Source organism: Schistocerca nitens, chromosome 5 (assembly GCF_023898315.1).
Source record: "Schistocerca nitens isolate TAMUIC-IGC-003100 chromosome 5, iqSchNite1.1, whole genome shotgun sequence".
NCBI classification, from domain to species: domain Eukaryota; kingdom Metazoa; phylum Arthropoda; class Insecta; order Orthoptera; family Acrididae; genus Schistocerca; species Schistocerca nitens.
In genome coordinates, this window is record NC_064618.1 from 740,557,091 (window position 1) to 740,574,895 (window position 17,805).

At 42.6% G+C, this 17,805-nt stretch overlaps 1 protein-coding gene across 3 annotated transcripts in view; it reads right to left on the minus strand.

Annotated features, from left to right (window-relative positions):
* Positions 1–17,805, minus strand: part of LOC126260145 (zinc finger and SCAN domain-containing protein 2-like) — a 160,534-nt gene that overhangs the window by 130,287 nt on the left and 12,442 nt on the right. For all 3 annotated transcript variants that reach the window (XR_007546609.1, XM_049957399.1, XM_049957400.1), the window contains exon 2: positions 14,648–15,550. Coding sequence is in view for 2 of the 3 variants with exons in the window: in XM_049957399.1 (XP_049813356.1) it covers positions 14,648–15,550 (903 nt within the window). In the remaining variant the exon portion in view is untranslated. The remainder of the gene's footprint in view (positions 1–14,647; positions 15,551–17,805) is intronic.

A 17,805-nucleotide genomic window follows, 5' to 3' on the forward strand; every position in this document is an offset into this window, starting at 1 on the left:
GACAATGACAAAAAATTCTCGAAACGCGTCATGCTAAGCATAAAAAAAATACGTAACTAGTGCAGTATTTCATTATATAAATAATGAATGATAACTGCAGGCTTTCAAACACATCGATTATGACATATGAAATTGAGTCAAACGTTTCTACTTCCCAGACAGTTATCAGTTCCAGTTACATCATTAGTTTGTATTAGATAATAAACCTTCATTAGATAATAAACAAGTCTCTGACAAGTCTTTTGATTCCTGTTATGTGCATATGTCATACATAAAGTGCACGGGGGTATCCTATACGTAACTTTTACAGCTTAAACATTATTCACCACATTTTACACAATTTTTTTGAAGTCCCTTGAAAAGTGTAAAAGTGGCGTTTCACTGTAAATACAATGGCTGCATCTTCTAAAGTTCCTCCTATCTTTTGGCTGGTTGTATGCTGACAGTAGGTGTAAGACTTAGGGATCTTTAAATTTACCACTCCTCAGATGTTGAAGTTCTCGTTTGAGCCTACCACTGTCAGAGGGGTGTGAGCCCGGTGTATCAACGTCTTGAGCACGCCGTTCCTCTGTGCCCAGTGGTGGCAGCAGTCCACAAGTAAGTGTAGGTTGGCACACGTCTTCTTTCAATACGTGCTGTGTGCTGCACCTCCTCTTTTTACCAGGGCATCCAGAGAGAGAAGTATTCCATTCACTTAAGCTTCCACACTAAAACTGATGTCCTGGTATATAGAATCAAGTTGTATGAGGAACTCATTCAGCTTGTCTCTTCGATGTGGCCATATGATGAAGGTGTCAGCTGCATACCAGGAGAAACAAGTAGGTTTCCATGGAATGATTCCAGGGCTTCCTCCTCAAAATGTTCCATATACATGTTGGTGACAACTGGTGAAGTCAACTCCCCTGGTTACTCCTCCCATGTGTTTATAGTAGCCACCACCAAAAAAAGTATGCAGACATCAAGAATTGCCTAAAAAGATTTGTCATCTCTATGTCAATTTTCTGGGCAATAAGTTCTAAGGATTCTTGTAAAGGCACTGGGATAAAAAGAGAGTCAGTGTCAAAGCTTGCAAGGATGACGGTATCTTAAGCTTAAAGTTGTTAAGCTGTAATACAAAATATGTGATGTGAGCACTTCTCAATGCAAGGGCCAAGCAAATCCTTCGCATACTTTGAGGTTGAGTACATCAGGACACCACTGTTGCTAGCAATGAGGCATAAGGGCACCCCATAACTGTCAAATTTCAGCTGTCCATAAAGTCTCAGTAGAACTGATGCTCTCCGTCATAGCTTCTTCACAATCATGTCTAACACGCAGGATTCTTTCAGAAGCACCATGCTCTTCCTCTTCACACTCTTAGTAGGACTAACATCAATCTTCCAGTATGCACTGTCTTCTAACATGCCACACATTTTCTCAGTGGTGAGATAGGACCACTGTTGTATTGCCTTTATTGACTGATTGGACCACAATATCTGGATATCCGATAACGCTGCCCTCTCCCTGCTGGAGACGTTTGGTTTAGATAGGTCTCATTTGCATGAGAGTACAACAGGTTTTGCTATGTACTTCTTCAGCTGCTTCCAGTGGTAGCTGTACACTACACTGATGATGTCTATGATAGGTGCAGCTTTAGAAGTTGGTGCAAAATCGAGTCCGTTCTCAAGAAATGACACCACTTCCGCATATAGTTGCTTGGCCGTGAGACTGGTGATAGCGTCCCGGGAACATCAGAATGTTGTCTCTTGGATACATGCTTGAATATTGATGTTTGACTTGTGGTAGCCTTCATTTGGGCAGACCCACTGTGGCCAATGTGACACTATCGATCCATTCCCATGTTCCAGAAGTTGAAGTGGTTGAACAGTCATAGATGTAAATCGAAAAGTCATTTGTTAGTTAAGTCCAGGCATCAGTGAGTAATGTGTACTCGCCCCCATACCACGTCTAGGCTTGCACCTTACTCAACTCTTCTAGCTGTCGCTGAGTCAATGTGATTTGTTGCCTTGGCGAAGTTCGGTACCACATGTTCTTCAGGGCATCTTGTGAGTAACATAAATGCACTCAGCGAAAGGCTCCTCCAGTGGCATAGCTTCCAAATCTTTTCATGCTGCCGAACATCTCCACCCCACAGAGGTATGTCACGTGATGCTCACCTTCTCCTGGCATACTTCATGACAATACAGTTCATACGTAAAACACCAGATGCCCTTTTCCAATGAGCACAATATTTTGGTAAGTGACCATGCTGGCATCATCAGGTACATCGATGCACTGACTGCTCGGGGGCCAGTATCGCACTTTTACCTCTTTCCCCTCCACCTTTCATCCAATCTGCCGTTCTATCCACCATCTGCACCCAGCATCTCCTCCCCCACTTCTCCCAATACACTGCTCTGTGCAGGTTCATACTCAGGTACATGTGCTGACTCTCAAGTGAACAAGAGCTATGAAACCAAACTTCTCTAGAGGGAGAGGGCAGTCATACAGAAACTTAAAGAAGATCCAGATGTCAAGGGCTTACCAGTCGACGCAGGAAATGAATGCAGCTGTAGTACTATTTCAACAGGATTACACTGGGAACATGTGGAGTCTGCTAGAAAACTGGAGATCAGGAGACCAACACTGGCCCTGCCAAGATGGTGGCGAGGAAGAACACAGCACTTCTCAAAGAATCCGGCTTGCCAGACACGGTTGTTAAGAAGCTACAACAGTATCAGTTCTACCATTACTTTATGGACTGTGAATGTTAACAAAAATGTGGTGTCTTTCTGCCTCACTGTTAGGAACACTGGTGCCCTGACATGACCAATCACAAACTATCTGAAGAAATTTTTTGTTTATTTATAGATGCAATCACATTCTTATGACACAGTCATAGCCAGTTTTGGTCATACAATGACCATCTTCAGATTCTAAAGGCGCCATACAATGAACACAGGTTCATGCGTTGTCAGCACGAATCTGTGTTCAGTGTATGCCGCCTTTAGAATCTGAAGATGGTCATTGTATGGTCGAAACCAGTTATGACTGTATCATAAGAATGTGTTTGCGTCTATAAATAAACAAAAAAATTTTACAAAATAATCAATCACTCACTCCATTAACAAAATGTGGTTTTTTCCTACCTGAAGAACCTGCTTGGCCTTTACATCGGGAACTGTTCACATCACATTCGCAACTTAATGGGTTTTCTGCGACACCTTAACAACTTTAAGATTAAAGAGTGCAACGTCCTTCCAAACTTCAACTCTGACTCTCTTTTTACCCAAGTACCTTCACAAGTATCCTTAGAACTTATTGCCCAGAAAATTGACATAGAGATGACAAATCTTTTTAGGCAATTCTTGATGTCTGCATACTTTTATCAGTGGTGGCTACTATGAACAGGCGGAAGGAGTAACCAGGGGAGTCGACTTTCACCAGTTGTCACCAACATGTACACTCCTGGAAATTGAAATAAGAACACCGTGAATTTATTGTCCCAGGAAGGGGAAACTTTATTGACACATTCCTGGGGTCAGATACATCACATGATCACACTGACAGAACCACAGGAACATAGACACAGGCAACAGAGCATGCACAATGTCGGCACTAGTACAGTGTATATCCACCTTTCGCAGCAATGCAGGCTGCTATTCTCCCATGGAGACGATCGTAGAGATGCTGGATGTAGTCCTGTGGAACGGCTTGCCATGCCATTTCCACCTGGCGCCTCAGTTGGACCAGCGTTCGTGCTGGACGTGCAGACCGCGTGAGACGACGCTTCATCCAGTCCCAAACATGCTCAATGGGGGACAGATCCGGAGATCTTGCTGGCCAGGGTAGTTGACGTACACCTTCTAGAGCACGTTGGGTGGCACGGGATACATGCGGACGTGCATTGTCCTGTTGGAACAGCAAGTTCCCTTGCCGGTCTAGGAATGGTAGAACGATGGGTTCGATGACGGTTTGGATGTACCGTGCACTATTCAGTGTCCTCTCGACGATCACCAGTGGTGTACGGCCAGTGTAGGAGATCGCTCCCCACACCATGATGCCGGGTGTTGGCCCTGTGTGCCTCGGTCGTATGCAGTCCTGATTGTGGCGCTCACCTGCACGGCGCCAAACACGCATACGACCATCATTGGCACCAAGGCAGAAGCGACTCTCATCGCTGAAGACGACACGTCTCCATTCGTCCCTCCATTCACGCCTGTCGCGACACCACTGGAGGCGGGCTGCACGATGTTGGGGCGTGAGCGGAAGACGGCCTAACGGTGTGCGGGACCGTAGCCCAGCTTCATGGAGACGGTTGCAAATGGTCCTCGCCGATACCCCAGGAGCAACAGTGTCCCTAATTTGCTGGGAAGTGGCGGTGCGGTCCCCTACGGCACTGCGTAGGATCCTACGGTCTTGGCGTGCATCCGTGCGTCGCTGCGGTCCGGTCCCAGGTCGACGGGCACGTGCACCTTCCGCCGACCACTGGCGACAACATCGATGTACTGTGGAGACCTCACGCCCCACGTGTTGAGCAATTCGGCAGTACGTCCACCCGGCCTCCCGCATGCCCACTATACGCCCTCGCTCAAAGTCCGTCAACTGCACATACGGTTCACGTCCACGCTGTCGCAGCATGCTACCAGTGTTAAAGACTGCGATGGAGCTCCGTATGCCACGGCAAACTGGCTGACACTGACGGCGGCGGTGCACAAATGCTGCGCAGCTAGCGCCATTCGACGGCCAATACCGCGGTTCCTGGTGTGTCCGCTGTGCCGTGCGTGTGATCATTGCTTGTACAGCCCTCTCGCAGTGTCCGGAGCAAGTATGGTGGGTCTGACACACTGGTGTCAATGTGTTCTTTTTTCCATTTCCAGGAGTGTATATGGAACATTTTGAGGAGGAAGCCCTGGAATCATTCCATGGAAACCTACTTGTTTCTCCTGGTATGCAGCTGACACCTTCATCATATAGCCACATCGAAGAGAAAAGCTGAATGACTTCCTCATACAACTTGATTCCATATACCAGGACATCAGTTTTAGCATGGAAGCTTAAGTGAATGGAATACTTCTCTTTCTGGATGCCCTGGTAAAAAGAGGAGGTGCAGCACACAGCACGTATTGGAAGAAGACGTGCGCCAACCTACACTTACTTGTGGACCGCTGCCACCACTGGGCACAGAGGAACGGCATGCTCAGGACACTGATACACTGGGCTCACAACTCTCTGACAGTGGTAGGCTCAAACAAGAACTTAACATCTGAGGAGTGGTAAATTTAAAGATCTCTCTGTCTTACATCCACTGTCAGCATACAACCAGCCAAAGGATGAGGGGAACTTATGAGGGTGCAGTCAATGTATTTATTCATTTTAGAGGTACATCATCCAGAAAGATAGGATGAATTCTCCAGAAACCGAGTGAAGACAGCCTTCTGCCCACCTCTTAAAACACAAGTGCTGTTTGGTAGTGTCAAAGATAATGTGAGACTACTGAAATCCAGAGTCTATCAGATACCCTGTTAATGTGGCAAACATATGTAGTTCAGATGAAGCATACTGTCAAAGACTGTTGCCAAGACCACCAATGGCACACCATATTGCAGAAGCTTAACACATTGGCAGTCACACATTACCTATCAGAATCACACAAAATGGATTATGGCTGTACTAAGTTTCTGAGCCAGTTGTCTCACTTCTGCAACTGTGTCCTTCACAGAATCTATCAAGATTCAAGTAATGGGACCACTGATCCATCCTGATAGCCTTGTCCATCTGACATTCCATCTGCTTTGGAAGGCCACCGCAGACCGTTTCCTTCTCACATTTTCTCGCATGCATTGCAACACATCCCGATAGTATCATCGATTAACATTTTGTCCCTGTGGCACAAATTCATGATGAACCAATCCTTCAAACTCAAAGAAAACTATCAGCATGGCTTTGGTATTTGACCTGACCTGACGAGCTTTCTTTGCTCACAACCCATTGTGAAGACTGAACCTCAGTCTCAACATCATAACCGTAGATCCACATCTCATCACTAGTTATGATTCTCTTAAGGATCATCTTGTTCTCATTTGTGCGATATAAAAGCTCTTCACAGATTGTAAGGCAAAGATCTTTCTTGTCTTGACCCAGGAGGCATAGGACGAACTTGGCGGCAACAAAATGTATTCCAAGATGCTTGTCAGGATTTCATTGCTTGATCCAACTGAAATGTTACACTCTTCTGCAATCTCTTGGACAGTCAATCTATGATTGGCATGCACAATTTTGTTGACATTCCTGACATGAGCATCACTGGCAGATGACGAAGGGCATCTAGAATGACGGTCATCTTTAACTTCCATCTGGCCATTTTTTTAATCATGTGAACTATTTGTAACACCAAGCACGGCTCAAACACTCATCACCATAGGCTTTCTGTATCATTTGGTGCATCTCTGTCAAGGTTTTCTTGAGTTTCACACAAAATTGAATGCAGACGCATTGCTCCTCTAATTCTGTCATCTCGAAATCACAAACTGTGCAACAAAACATTCTACTCAATACAGCACTGAACAGTAACTAACAGACATATACAACAGTGAAACCTCCAGCAGTTACACATTAAACACATGCGTGTGCAAGGACATCAACTGCATTTCTCTCCAGGACATACTGGGGCTAAATTAGGAATGTTCCGGAATTTTTTGAACAGACCTTGTATATTGGAGTGAGAATTACATTCAGAGTATTTTGAGTAATTAACTGTAGGATGATTTTATAATAGAACAATCAGAAAGTGATTGCACACAGCCAAGTTAGCAGTAACAGACAAGACGTGCGCATCTTGCAGTTCCTTGGTTTAGGACTGCTATGGAACCATGACCAGAAGGTTTCCCACTACGGATACTACATTCATGGATGATAATTTATAGGTACAGACTCCATGTAACAAGTTAGTTATGAATACAAATCGAGAATACTTTAGTTATGTAGGTTACAATGCCAAAGTAACACTGACAGGCACCAAGTTTTTGTTAATAACCTTCAGTTACATACAAACTTGGTCTTCTTATTGCAGTTTGGAGTAAACTGTAAGCATATGGGCTCTGATTTTAAGTCCTCTGAGGTCAAGTTTGCTAAAAAGAGCTACAGATAAAGTAGAGATATTCATGTTGGAGTCCACAGAATTAGGCAGGTACACAGGTCAGAGAGATTTGTTTCAGATAAAAAATACCTAGCAACTGAAGAAAGACAGAGAAAGGGAACAGCTCTTACCTGCTGAAGGTAATCACCACTTCTGCCTGAAGTGTTTTAGAAAAACATTAGGAAATTTCATTCATGGGCCGCAGGTGAGGTTTAATTAGTTCGTGCAACAAAACGTTATACTCAATACAGCACTGAACAGTAACTAACAGACATATACAACAGTGAAACCTCCAGCAGTTACACATTAAACACATGTGTGTGCAAGGACATCAACCACATTTCTCTCAAAGACATACTGGGGCTAAATTAGGAATGTTCCGGAATTTTTTGAACAGACCTTGTATATTGGAGTGTGAATTACATTCAGAGTATTTTGAGTAATTAACTGTAGGTTGATTTTATAATAGAACAATCGGAATGTGGTGGCACACAGCCAAGTTAGCAGTGACAGACAAGACGTGTGCATCTTGCAGTTCCTTGGTTTAGGGCTGCCATGGAACCATGACCAGAAGGTTTCCAACTACGGATACTACATTCATGGATGATAATTTATAGGTACAGACTCCATGTAACAAGTTAGTTATGAATACACATCGACAGTGCTTTAGTTATGTAGGCGACCATGTAACAAGTTAGTTATGAATACTAATCGACAGTACTTTAGATATGTAGGTGACCACGCCAAAGTAACACTGACAGGCACCAAGTTTCTGACAATTATCTTCAGTTACATGCAAACTTGGTCTTCTTATTGCAGTTTGGAGTAACCTGTGAGCATATGGGCTTTGATTTTAAGTCCTCTGAGGTCAAGTTTGCTACAAGAGCTACATCTAACATAGAGATATTCATGTTAGAAGTCCATAGAATTAGGCAGGTACATAGGTCAGAGACATTTGTTTTGTATAAACGACAATTTAGTTACTGAACAAAGGTATGGAAAAAATGTACATGAGATCTGCAGTACAGTATTATACATAAACATCTGATTCAGAAATAAGATTTCTGTTGAATTTTGGACAAATAGAATGGTCACACAATAAATGACATGAAGAATTATATTTCAAAATTTCTAATAAGATAGCTACTGTTGACTCAGAGTCTACAGAATTCTGCAACGTTGAAATGACAGCTCATAGAACCTTAAGAAACTGAAGTAACTTAAAAAAAAAAATCCTAGTCACTACATAGAGGAAGCACTGAGTGGCACAGTGAAAGTAGATTGCTAGGTATTATAAGTCTCTGAGATGTAGAAAACTACATATTCTATTTGGGTATGACCACTAACAATCCTTTGACCATATGAATGGCCCCCACCAAAATGTGGCCAAGAGACAGATGGACCATCCATTTGCCAAACAAGCTGCCCAACACCGTGTGCTTGACTTCAATGACTGCTTCACAAACTGTGCTGTGTGTATTGTTCCCAACCATAAAGCTTTCCTGAACTGTACAGGTGGAAACCCACCCTGTAACATACTCTTCATTCCTCTAAGCCCCCTGGCCTCAACCTTTGCTAATCTCTAGACCCACCTGCCTTCATCCTCGTCCTGCTTCCACTCCTGCCTCACACACATCTGCTACCTTCCCCATCCCCTGATGCACCTGCATAGTCCTTTCACTTTCTCTGCTTCCCCCCCCCCCCCCCCCCCCACACACACAAACACGGCCTACTGATGTTACACCTAGTAGTGCACCATGCAGTTCACATCACATCCCAGCTCACTCCCACAAACAGAGCTACAGTACCTTTCCTAATACCACCTGGCTATCCCCCTCCCTGCACCATACCCCTCTCCAGCACCACCTGCACCATACCCCTCTCCAGCACCACCTCAATCCACCTCAGATCACATTGCTGCTCATCACAGTCTGGCCTTGGTGTGTGGAGGCAAAAGTGGCTGTGTAAGTGTGTGTGTGTGTGTGTGTGTGTGTGTGTGTGTGTGTGTGTGTGTGTGTGTGTGCGCGAATATGAAACCAAAGGACTCTGTCTGATAGCTTACAATATGTACGTGGTGAGTAGCAATTACCTATTTCAGATTTTCCACTGTCGAAATTTTCACTCTGCTGTGGAGTGTGCACTGATACGAAACTTCCTGGAAGATTAAAACTATGTACCAAACCAAGACTCGAACTTGGGATCTTTTTACTCTTTGCAGGCATGTGTTCTACAGACTGAACTATCCAAGCATGACTTATGATTCATCCTCACAGCTTTACTTCCCTGCACTGTGCCTAAGCTACATCTCTGCAATACCCTTAGGAGTGCTAGAACTGCAATTTTTGCAGAACAACTTCTGTGAAGTTGGGAAGTGAGGAGATGAGGTACTGGTGAGAGTAAAGCTGTAATGACTGGGTTGGGAGTTGTGCCTGGGTGGCTCAGTCGGTAGAGAACTGGCCCGTGAAAGGCAAAGGTCCCGAGTTCAAGTCTCAGTCTGGCACACAGTATTGATCTGCCAGGAAGTTTCATAACATTTTCTTCAATTGCCCGATGATGTATTTAGCAACTCTGTCAGATGTACAAAAGGAAAGTACGTGTAACATTGACCTCAACTGGAAGCGCATGTGCAGAGGGGCCACTGTTGATATTGGGAAGTGGTTATCTGTACTTCCATATTGGGGAAATATACGGCCACCCAGGACTGTACTCATTCTCAATTGGTAATGTCCAAATTTGCCTCTACTAGTGAACTACAACTGTTGCTGTTTATCTGGGCTGATTTGGACTCATGTTACACAGCACACATGGTTTCTGCTTAATACCTCAACTAAAATACGCAACAACTACATATCAATTTTCATTTGGAATTTTGGCTATTACTAATTTCCTTCAAGAACTATTATTATTTGATTTTGTGAACTAGTAGTTCAATTTTAAGTTGTTTTTACAGATGTTTACTCTGTGCAATAAATGTCATTAGCCTTAAAGTGAGGGAATGAACACATTAAACGTGCCACGGGGGAGGCTGGGGGGGGGTTTGGAAAATTTAAAATTTGTTTGGAGGATTCCGAAATAATGCAGTGTATCTATCAAGGGAACTGAATACCAAACCCTCAAGCAACCTACTCATGTACCTCACTGCAGTAATTACAGACAATGAAGAACTTCAAAGATGTGCTGCAGAGCCCATAACAGGTCAGCAGGCCTATACTTCACATGAGAACGATAGTCATCGCAGTCATTAGAACAAAGGTGGACAACTGAAGAGTGTCACTATTAAAAGTAGACTGAGTAACAATTCCTACTACCCCCCCCCCCCTCTCTCTCTCTCTGTGTGTGTGTGTGTGTGTGTGTGTGTGTGTGTGTGTGTGTGTGTGTCTTTCTCTCTGTCCCTCCCTCACCAGTTATATGGTGCGGTGATTGGTTACCTTTACTCCTTCCATTACGTGTATTCCACCCACTGGCAAAATTTTCTTGTTAATATATGCCTCTCTTGAAAATGGGGACAATATAACAGGCATAAAGTTATGCCCTATGGTTTGAAATGACCTCTGTCAGCTAATATGTGAAATGCCACAAAGCATGAAGGATAACAGCTTGAAAGTAAAACTTCAAAATACAGTATCTGTTAAGAAAGACTTACAGTTTTCTGTGTACATCATCAACTGAGAGGGAATTGTGCCCGATCCAGAAAAGTAATATGCCACAGAAGACTTGATGCCACCCAAGAGAAAGAAGTAATTAAATGCCATATTTGGCTTCTATGGGGTTTGTCCTTGATCAACAATTTAGCATTACTACTTTTAATAATAAACCAAGATGAATTTATATGAGGTCTAGGTTCAGTTGAAAAGTAGCAGTGAAACCAATAAATGTGAATGTGAAAACTGGGTTCTGATAGCTATACAGGGTTTGGCAACACTTTACAAAGTAAAACTTAATTTTCCCACAACTGGAAGAATCATCTGATTATTATAACATCTGGTACTGAAAATCAGTCACTAATTTGTCATCTTAAGAACAAAACGAAGGCCCATAATTTAAACTAACAAACAGTTACTTCCATAAGAAGGTTCAAGAGAGTTCAGACTTACAAAAAAATCTATACAGGTGAAATCTTCAGAAAAGCTAAAGAAACTGAAGAGCATTTCCATCTGTGCCTTAAACACAAATCTGAAAATCTATGGCTATATTTCAAGTAATTATTGCATTTCCAGATTTTTCTCAATTGTTTCCATCCTGGATTTTTTGTTAAATTTTTCTGATTCAAGAGAGTTTTGTTTTTATGTGTCACAACATTCTTTTCATACTTTTCTTATCTTTTATTCCCGAAACCAAAGTAACTTTTCTCTGATACAGTCAAAACACTTGAGTATCCTCTAAGCAATAACACACTGACATAATGGGATTTAACACAGAAACTGAAAAGAGACATGTATCTGTCTCCCACATTCTCATTAAATCAAATAATGGAAAATCGATGATGGAATCATGACAATACTACGAAAAAGAAAGATTGCTACTCACCATATAGAGGAAATGTTGAGTCACAGAAACACACAACGAAACGGCTGTATACATATTGAGCTTTCAGCCAAAAGGCCTTTTTCTAAAGTAGACAATGCACACACATTCACACCAGCACAACTCACGCATACATGACCACCGAATATGGCCACTGTGGTCGGACTGCTAATGACAGAGCCTGATGGAAGAAGCAATCTGGGAGGTGGGGGAAAAGAGGAGGCTGGGATGGGGAGTAGGAGGGATAGCAGAGTAGGGGGTGGGGGAAGGTAAAGGGCGGCTTTTGGGAGTATGCAAGGACATGGGGTGACAGATGCAGTTGGGAGGTTTGAGGGGAGGAACAGATATTTTGTTGGTTTTCATGCCCTTGTACAACACAGCACAGAGGTTGCAGCTTAGTCGCGTAGATCACATGACTCCTTCACAGGCAGCCCTGCCTTTGATGGGATAGATGATCCTTGTGACCAGACTGGAATAGGTGGAAGTGGGAGGATGTATGGAACAGGTCTTGCATCTAGGTCTACTGCAGGGATGTTAGTCATGAGGCAAGGGATTGGCAGAAGGCATGGAATAGGGATGGATGAGGATATTGTATAGGTTTGTTGAGTAGTGGAATACCACTGTGGGAGATATGGGGAGAATAGTGCATAGGATATTCCTCGTTTCACAGCACAATAAGAAGTTGTTGAGACACTGGCGGAGAACATGATTCAATTATTCCAGTCCTGGGTGGTACTGAGTCACGAGGGGAGTGTTCCTTTGTGGCCAGACAGCGGTACTCTGGGAAGCGGGACCTCAATGTAGAGCTAATGCACAGGAGATCTGTTTCTGTACAAAGTTGGGAGGGTAATATCGGTCTGTGAAGGCCTTAGCGAGACCCTTGGTGTATCTGGAGAGGGAAAGCTTGTCACTACAGAGGCGGCAGCCATGGGTAACTAAGCTGTATGAAAGGGATTTCTTGGTGCGGAATGGGTGGTAGTAGTTGAAGTGGAGGGATTGCTGGTGGTTGGTATGTTTGATATGGATGGGAGTACCTATATAGCAGAGGTCATCATCGAGGAAGGTGGTTTGTTGGGTTGAGGACGGCCAAGAGAAGCGAATGAGTAAGATGAGGTTCTAAAAGAATATAGACAGGGGTCCTCACCCTTGATCCAGATCATGATGTCATCAATAAATCTGGACCAGGTGAGAGGTTTGCGATTCGGGCTGGTTAGGAAGAATGCCTCTAGATGGTCCATCAATAGGTTGGCATAGGATGGTACCATGTGGGTGCTCATTGCTGTCCTGTGGATTTGTTTGTAAGCAATGCCTTCTAAGGTGATGCAATTGTGGGTGATGATACAACTGGTCACAGTGACCAAGAAGATGTTTGTAGGTCAGGAATCAGGCGGGTGTTGGGAAAAGTAGTGTTCAATAGTGGCAAGGCCATGGGCATCAGGGATGCTAGTGTAGAGGAAGGTGGCATCAATAGTGATGAACAGGGCACTGTGTGGTAAAGGAACAGGAACTGTGGAGATTTGTGGAGGAAAGGGTTTGTGTTTTCTATACTGGAGGGTAGGTTATGGGTAATAGGTTGAAAGTGTTGGTCCACAAGAGGAAAGATTATCTCAGTGGGGACACACTAACTGACCACAAAGGGGCATTCTATGTGGTTTGGTTTATGGACTTTAGGAAGAATATAGGAGGTAGGAGTGTGGGGAGTGGTAGGGGAGAGGAAAGAGATAGACTCAGTGGAGAGGTTCTGGGATGGGCTTACGGGTTAGAGGAGAGACTGGAGACCCTGTTGGATTTCTGGAATAGGGTCACTGTGGTAGGGATTGTAGGTGGATGCATCTGATAACTGGTGGAGTCCTTCCACCGAGTAATCCACAGTGGAGGAGCCTTTGTCTGCGGGTAGGATTTTAACGTCAGGATCTTTTTTAGGTGGTGGATTGTGGTTCTTTCTGTGGGCACAAGGGTATGTCCCATGTTGAGGGATTTGGTAAATGATAGTAAGGCAAGGTTTGAGATTAAGAAATTCTGGAATGATAACAGGGAGTGATTTAGGGGCAGTGGGGTGGCTCAGAGTTGGATGGAGAAGCGAACTGGGTCAGACAGAGCTCAACATTGGCTCTGGGTTGAGTCCAATTGGTAGGTTTGGTGGTGAAAAGGTGTTACCACAGTAGGGACTGGGAGACAGAGAAAAGGTTTTTAACAAGTCTAGAATGACTGAATTTGGGAGTGGGGCAGGACTTGTTAAAGAAATTCTCTCTTTCTCCCAGTCCCTACAGTGAAAACACTTTTGCCACCAAACCTACCAATCAGACTCAAACCAAAGCCAATGTTGAACTCTGCCTGACTCAGTTCACTTCTCCATCCAAGCCTGAGCCACCCCACTACCTGTTAACTTTCCAGAATTTCTTGACCTCAAACCTTGTCTCACCATCATTCTTCAAATTGCTTAACACTGCTAACCTTACATCTGCAAGAATCACTATCCGCCACCTCAAAACAGTTCCCAACCTTACAATCCTACCTACCAACAAATACTCCATCAATGTGGTTTTGAACAGCAGAGATTAAGTGGTAGAAGGACTCCACCAGCTGTCACCAGGTGCATCCACCTAAAAACCCAGCCACAAAGACCTCATTTCAGAACCAGCCTCTCCTCAAATCCTTAGGCCCAAGACTATAGTACCTCTTAAGCTGCAATGCATTACATACAAGTGAGGCTTGTCTCTAATAATGCTTATCTTGCAATTGTCAATTTATGTATGAAAACTCACAGAAAAATTATGGTTCACAATATGATGCAGCGTATATCCATTAGGTAAATTATCAGAAACTTGCATTCTATAATTTTAAAAATCAATCATGTTATTATGTGCATTATATCTGGATAACTGTTACAACAGAAAAGAATAGAAACTAAACATTAAGCAAAAATAAAATAAAATAATTACAAGGAATAAAGCCTAAGGTACACTGTGGCAAAACTATGAAGAGAATTGCAGTTTTTAAACCAACCTGAGTACAGATACTTTGTTGCACTGACTGTGGTTGAGATGGAATTTGAAGCTGAGGATCTTGGGCTGGATGCTTCTGTTGCTGATGCAATAATATTTGTTGCTGGTCCTGTCGCTGCTGATTAAGAAGATGCTGACGCTGTTCCTGCAGCTGAGCAGGTTGGTGCTGTTGTGTTTGACAGTGAGTATTAAGGTGGTGATGGGACTGAATTTGCTGTGTCTGTTGGCGCAGCCTTGAGGGTAGTGATGGTGGTGGTGGTGGTGGTGGTGGTGGTGGTTGTGACTGCTGCAGCTGATGGCGATGATGGAGGTGCTGCTGCTGTTGGTGGTGTTGGTTAGGAAATTGCTGCTGATAATGATGCTGCTGCTGCTGCTGCTGTGGATTTGGCGGTGGAGACTCCTGCTGTAGCAAAGTGTGTGGGCCTATTTGTACCTGTGACCTTGTTTGTTGTAGTGATGTCACTGCTGTTACATGTGGTTCACGTGACTCCACAGCACAAGATGGTCGCAAGTGGTTTTGTACTGGTGTTACAGGCTGTACCTGCATTGGTAAAATATGTGCAGAACCTTCAGCTCCGGCTGCAGCTGACGTCACAGAAGCAGATGGCAGTGGCCTTGACACTGACAGAGGTGCCAACAGCAACACTGGTGTTGTCAGTGTGAGTGTGGCAGTAGCGACTGGCGTCACCTGGATGGGAGAGGCAGACGATACCGTGGAAGAGGACGTCACCAACGTAGGACAGTCTGCAGTGGGTGGTGCTGTCAATGTTCCTGCAACCTTGGCCAGTACACTTTCCAGGTAGCGTTCTGTGCGTAAACTCCGCTCGCGGAACTCGAACAGTAGATCTAGCTTGTATACACATTCTTCACAGACCATCTTGGGTAATCGATCAGTACTGGCAACCTACAAAACACACATATATTACATTATAGGGATTATTTTAGAATCACTGTAGGCCACAGTCTGTTATAGCACACTCACATACGAAATGTGTAATATTTTCAAAAACAATACAGCTACACAGACTTACTTTATCCCTTCAGCAGTTAGCTTAAGACATTTTTTTTCCTTGCTTGTAACAGGATTAACTACCTTCTTGGAACTGTATCACATCTCTGTATATGTAGCTCAATTATGCACTTATTGCATGTATTATTCACTGACAATCAATTTCATTTTACAAAGAGATCAGTCTCAAGAACATACCAGTAGGTATCCATCTCAACCTGTATAGCCCTTCTTACAACAGTTCTCTATATCAATGACTTTTCCATACCCATGAAAGAATAACACCAATGATCTGACAAACAAACAGTGACATGTACCTAGCTGGAGCATTGGGGCCACAGTGGTTACTGATAGTTTGAAGCAATTCTAAGAAATGGTCAGAGAATTTAAGCAACGCGACGTTAGTTAGTTACTTACTTGTTCCATTCATTTTCACAGAGAACACTACACGGCAGACTCAGTTCAAAGAGGGGCTTATACAGGAAATAAATTTATTTTATTATAGATTGTCAATTGCTTAAGTCACAGAATCACACATTCTGTCAAAGAACTTCAGATTCCAGAATAACAGGTTACTCTTTTGACCACTGGTACTGCACTGACAAGAGACCAGCAGTAGAATGAGAAAAACTTTGTCTCCTCATTTTCAATGGAAAGTATTATGTAAGATCTCATACATTTGCAAATTTAGTCAAATGTATAACACCCTATACTTCGCAGGCAAGAAAACAAATTTTGGGGGTGTATAAGAAATTCTGGTTCTGTTAATCCATCAATAGCAAAAATGGATCACTTGAGAGTTTGCAGATTTCTATAATCTTTATCACCTCATTTCAACAACACTTTATTCTCCTTCAGTACATCCATTATTATTCTTATTTCAATGCTATAGGCATACCTCATAATCTTAGCACAAGTGAAATTTGTGAATGTATTGAGGGACTCTTGGTAGTGAGAAAGCAGTTATCTTGTATGGAGAATCATCAAGATATGTAAAAGTAACTTTGAATGTGCCCCTGAGGAGTGTGTTGGAATCCTTGCAGTTCGTGTCATATATTAATCAACTTGTGAACATATTAATAGTAACATCAAACTTATCTCAGGTGATGCAGTTATCTGTAATGAAGTATTGTCTAAAGAAAGCTGAAAAAATATTAAGTAAGATCATGAATAAATTTCAGAATGGTACAAAGACTGACAACTTTCTTTAAATGTTCAGAAATTTAAAATTGTGCACTGCGCAAAAGAAAATAATGTGATATCCTATGAATACAATACAAATTAGTCACAACTAAAATCGGTCAACACATAAGAATACCTTGGTGGCATGGGGGGACACACAGATGCACTGTGTAAAAAGATAAACAAACAGATCATCATCATGCATAAAACAGCTAAGACTGTGGATGATAAAGTCCTCAGATCAATGTATTATGAACTTGTCTTCCCACATTTGTCTTATTCAGCTCATATATGGGGAAGTGCACAAGCTGGCTACTTAAAAAGAACATTCACAATTCAGAAAAGGGCAGTGAGATGCATTGCAAAAATACCACCAAGACAGACCTGTAGGCAAGCTTTTGTACACTATAATATTATGACAGTACATTCACTGTACATATACCAAAGCATAATGGCGGTAAGGTCAAGCGATAAACACCTCCTAAATAAAGATGTACACAAACACAGTACAAGAGGAAATGAAAATTACTGCATGATAAACAGAAATCTAAAACTGTCTATGACTGCCCCTGAAGAAGCAGGCAAAAGGTTTTTATTAAACTTCCCAAAATCATTAAAAAAGAAACAGACCTAAAATGTTTTAAAAATCATCTGAAACTATATCTCACAGAGAAATGTATATACAGTTTGAAAGAATACTAAGATGGTGTTTACATATGTTATATCATTACTGAAATGTACCTTTAAAAATTATCATTTCTGTATGTTATTTGGATTTGTGTGTATATATAATGTGAAACATGTAATACCTTTGTATGCTTATAGACTATTTCTGTTTAATTATTTGTTTCATTTATATATAATGAAATCAAGTTTGATGTTGATAGCCTATTGTATGACACACCCAATACTCTCAGCTGGATTTTCAGCTGGAGTCCATGGGCAAAGAATAAATAAATAAATAAATA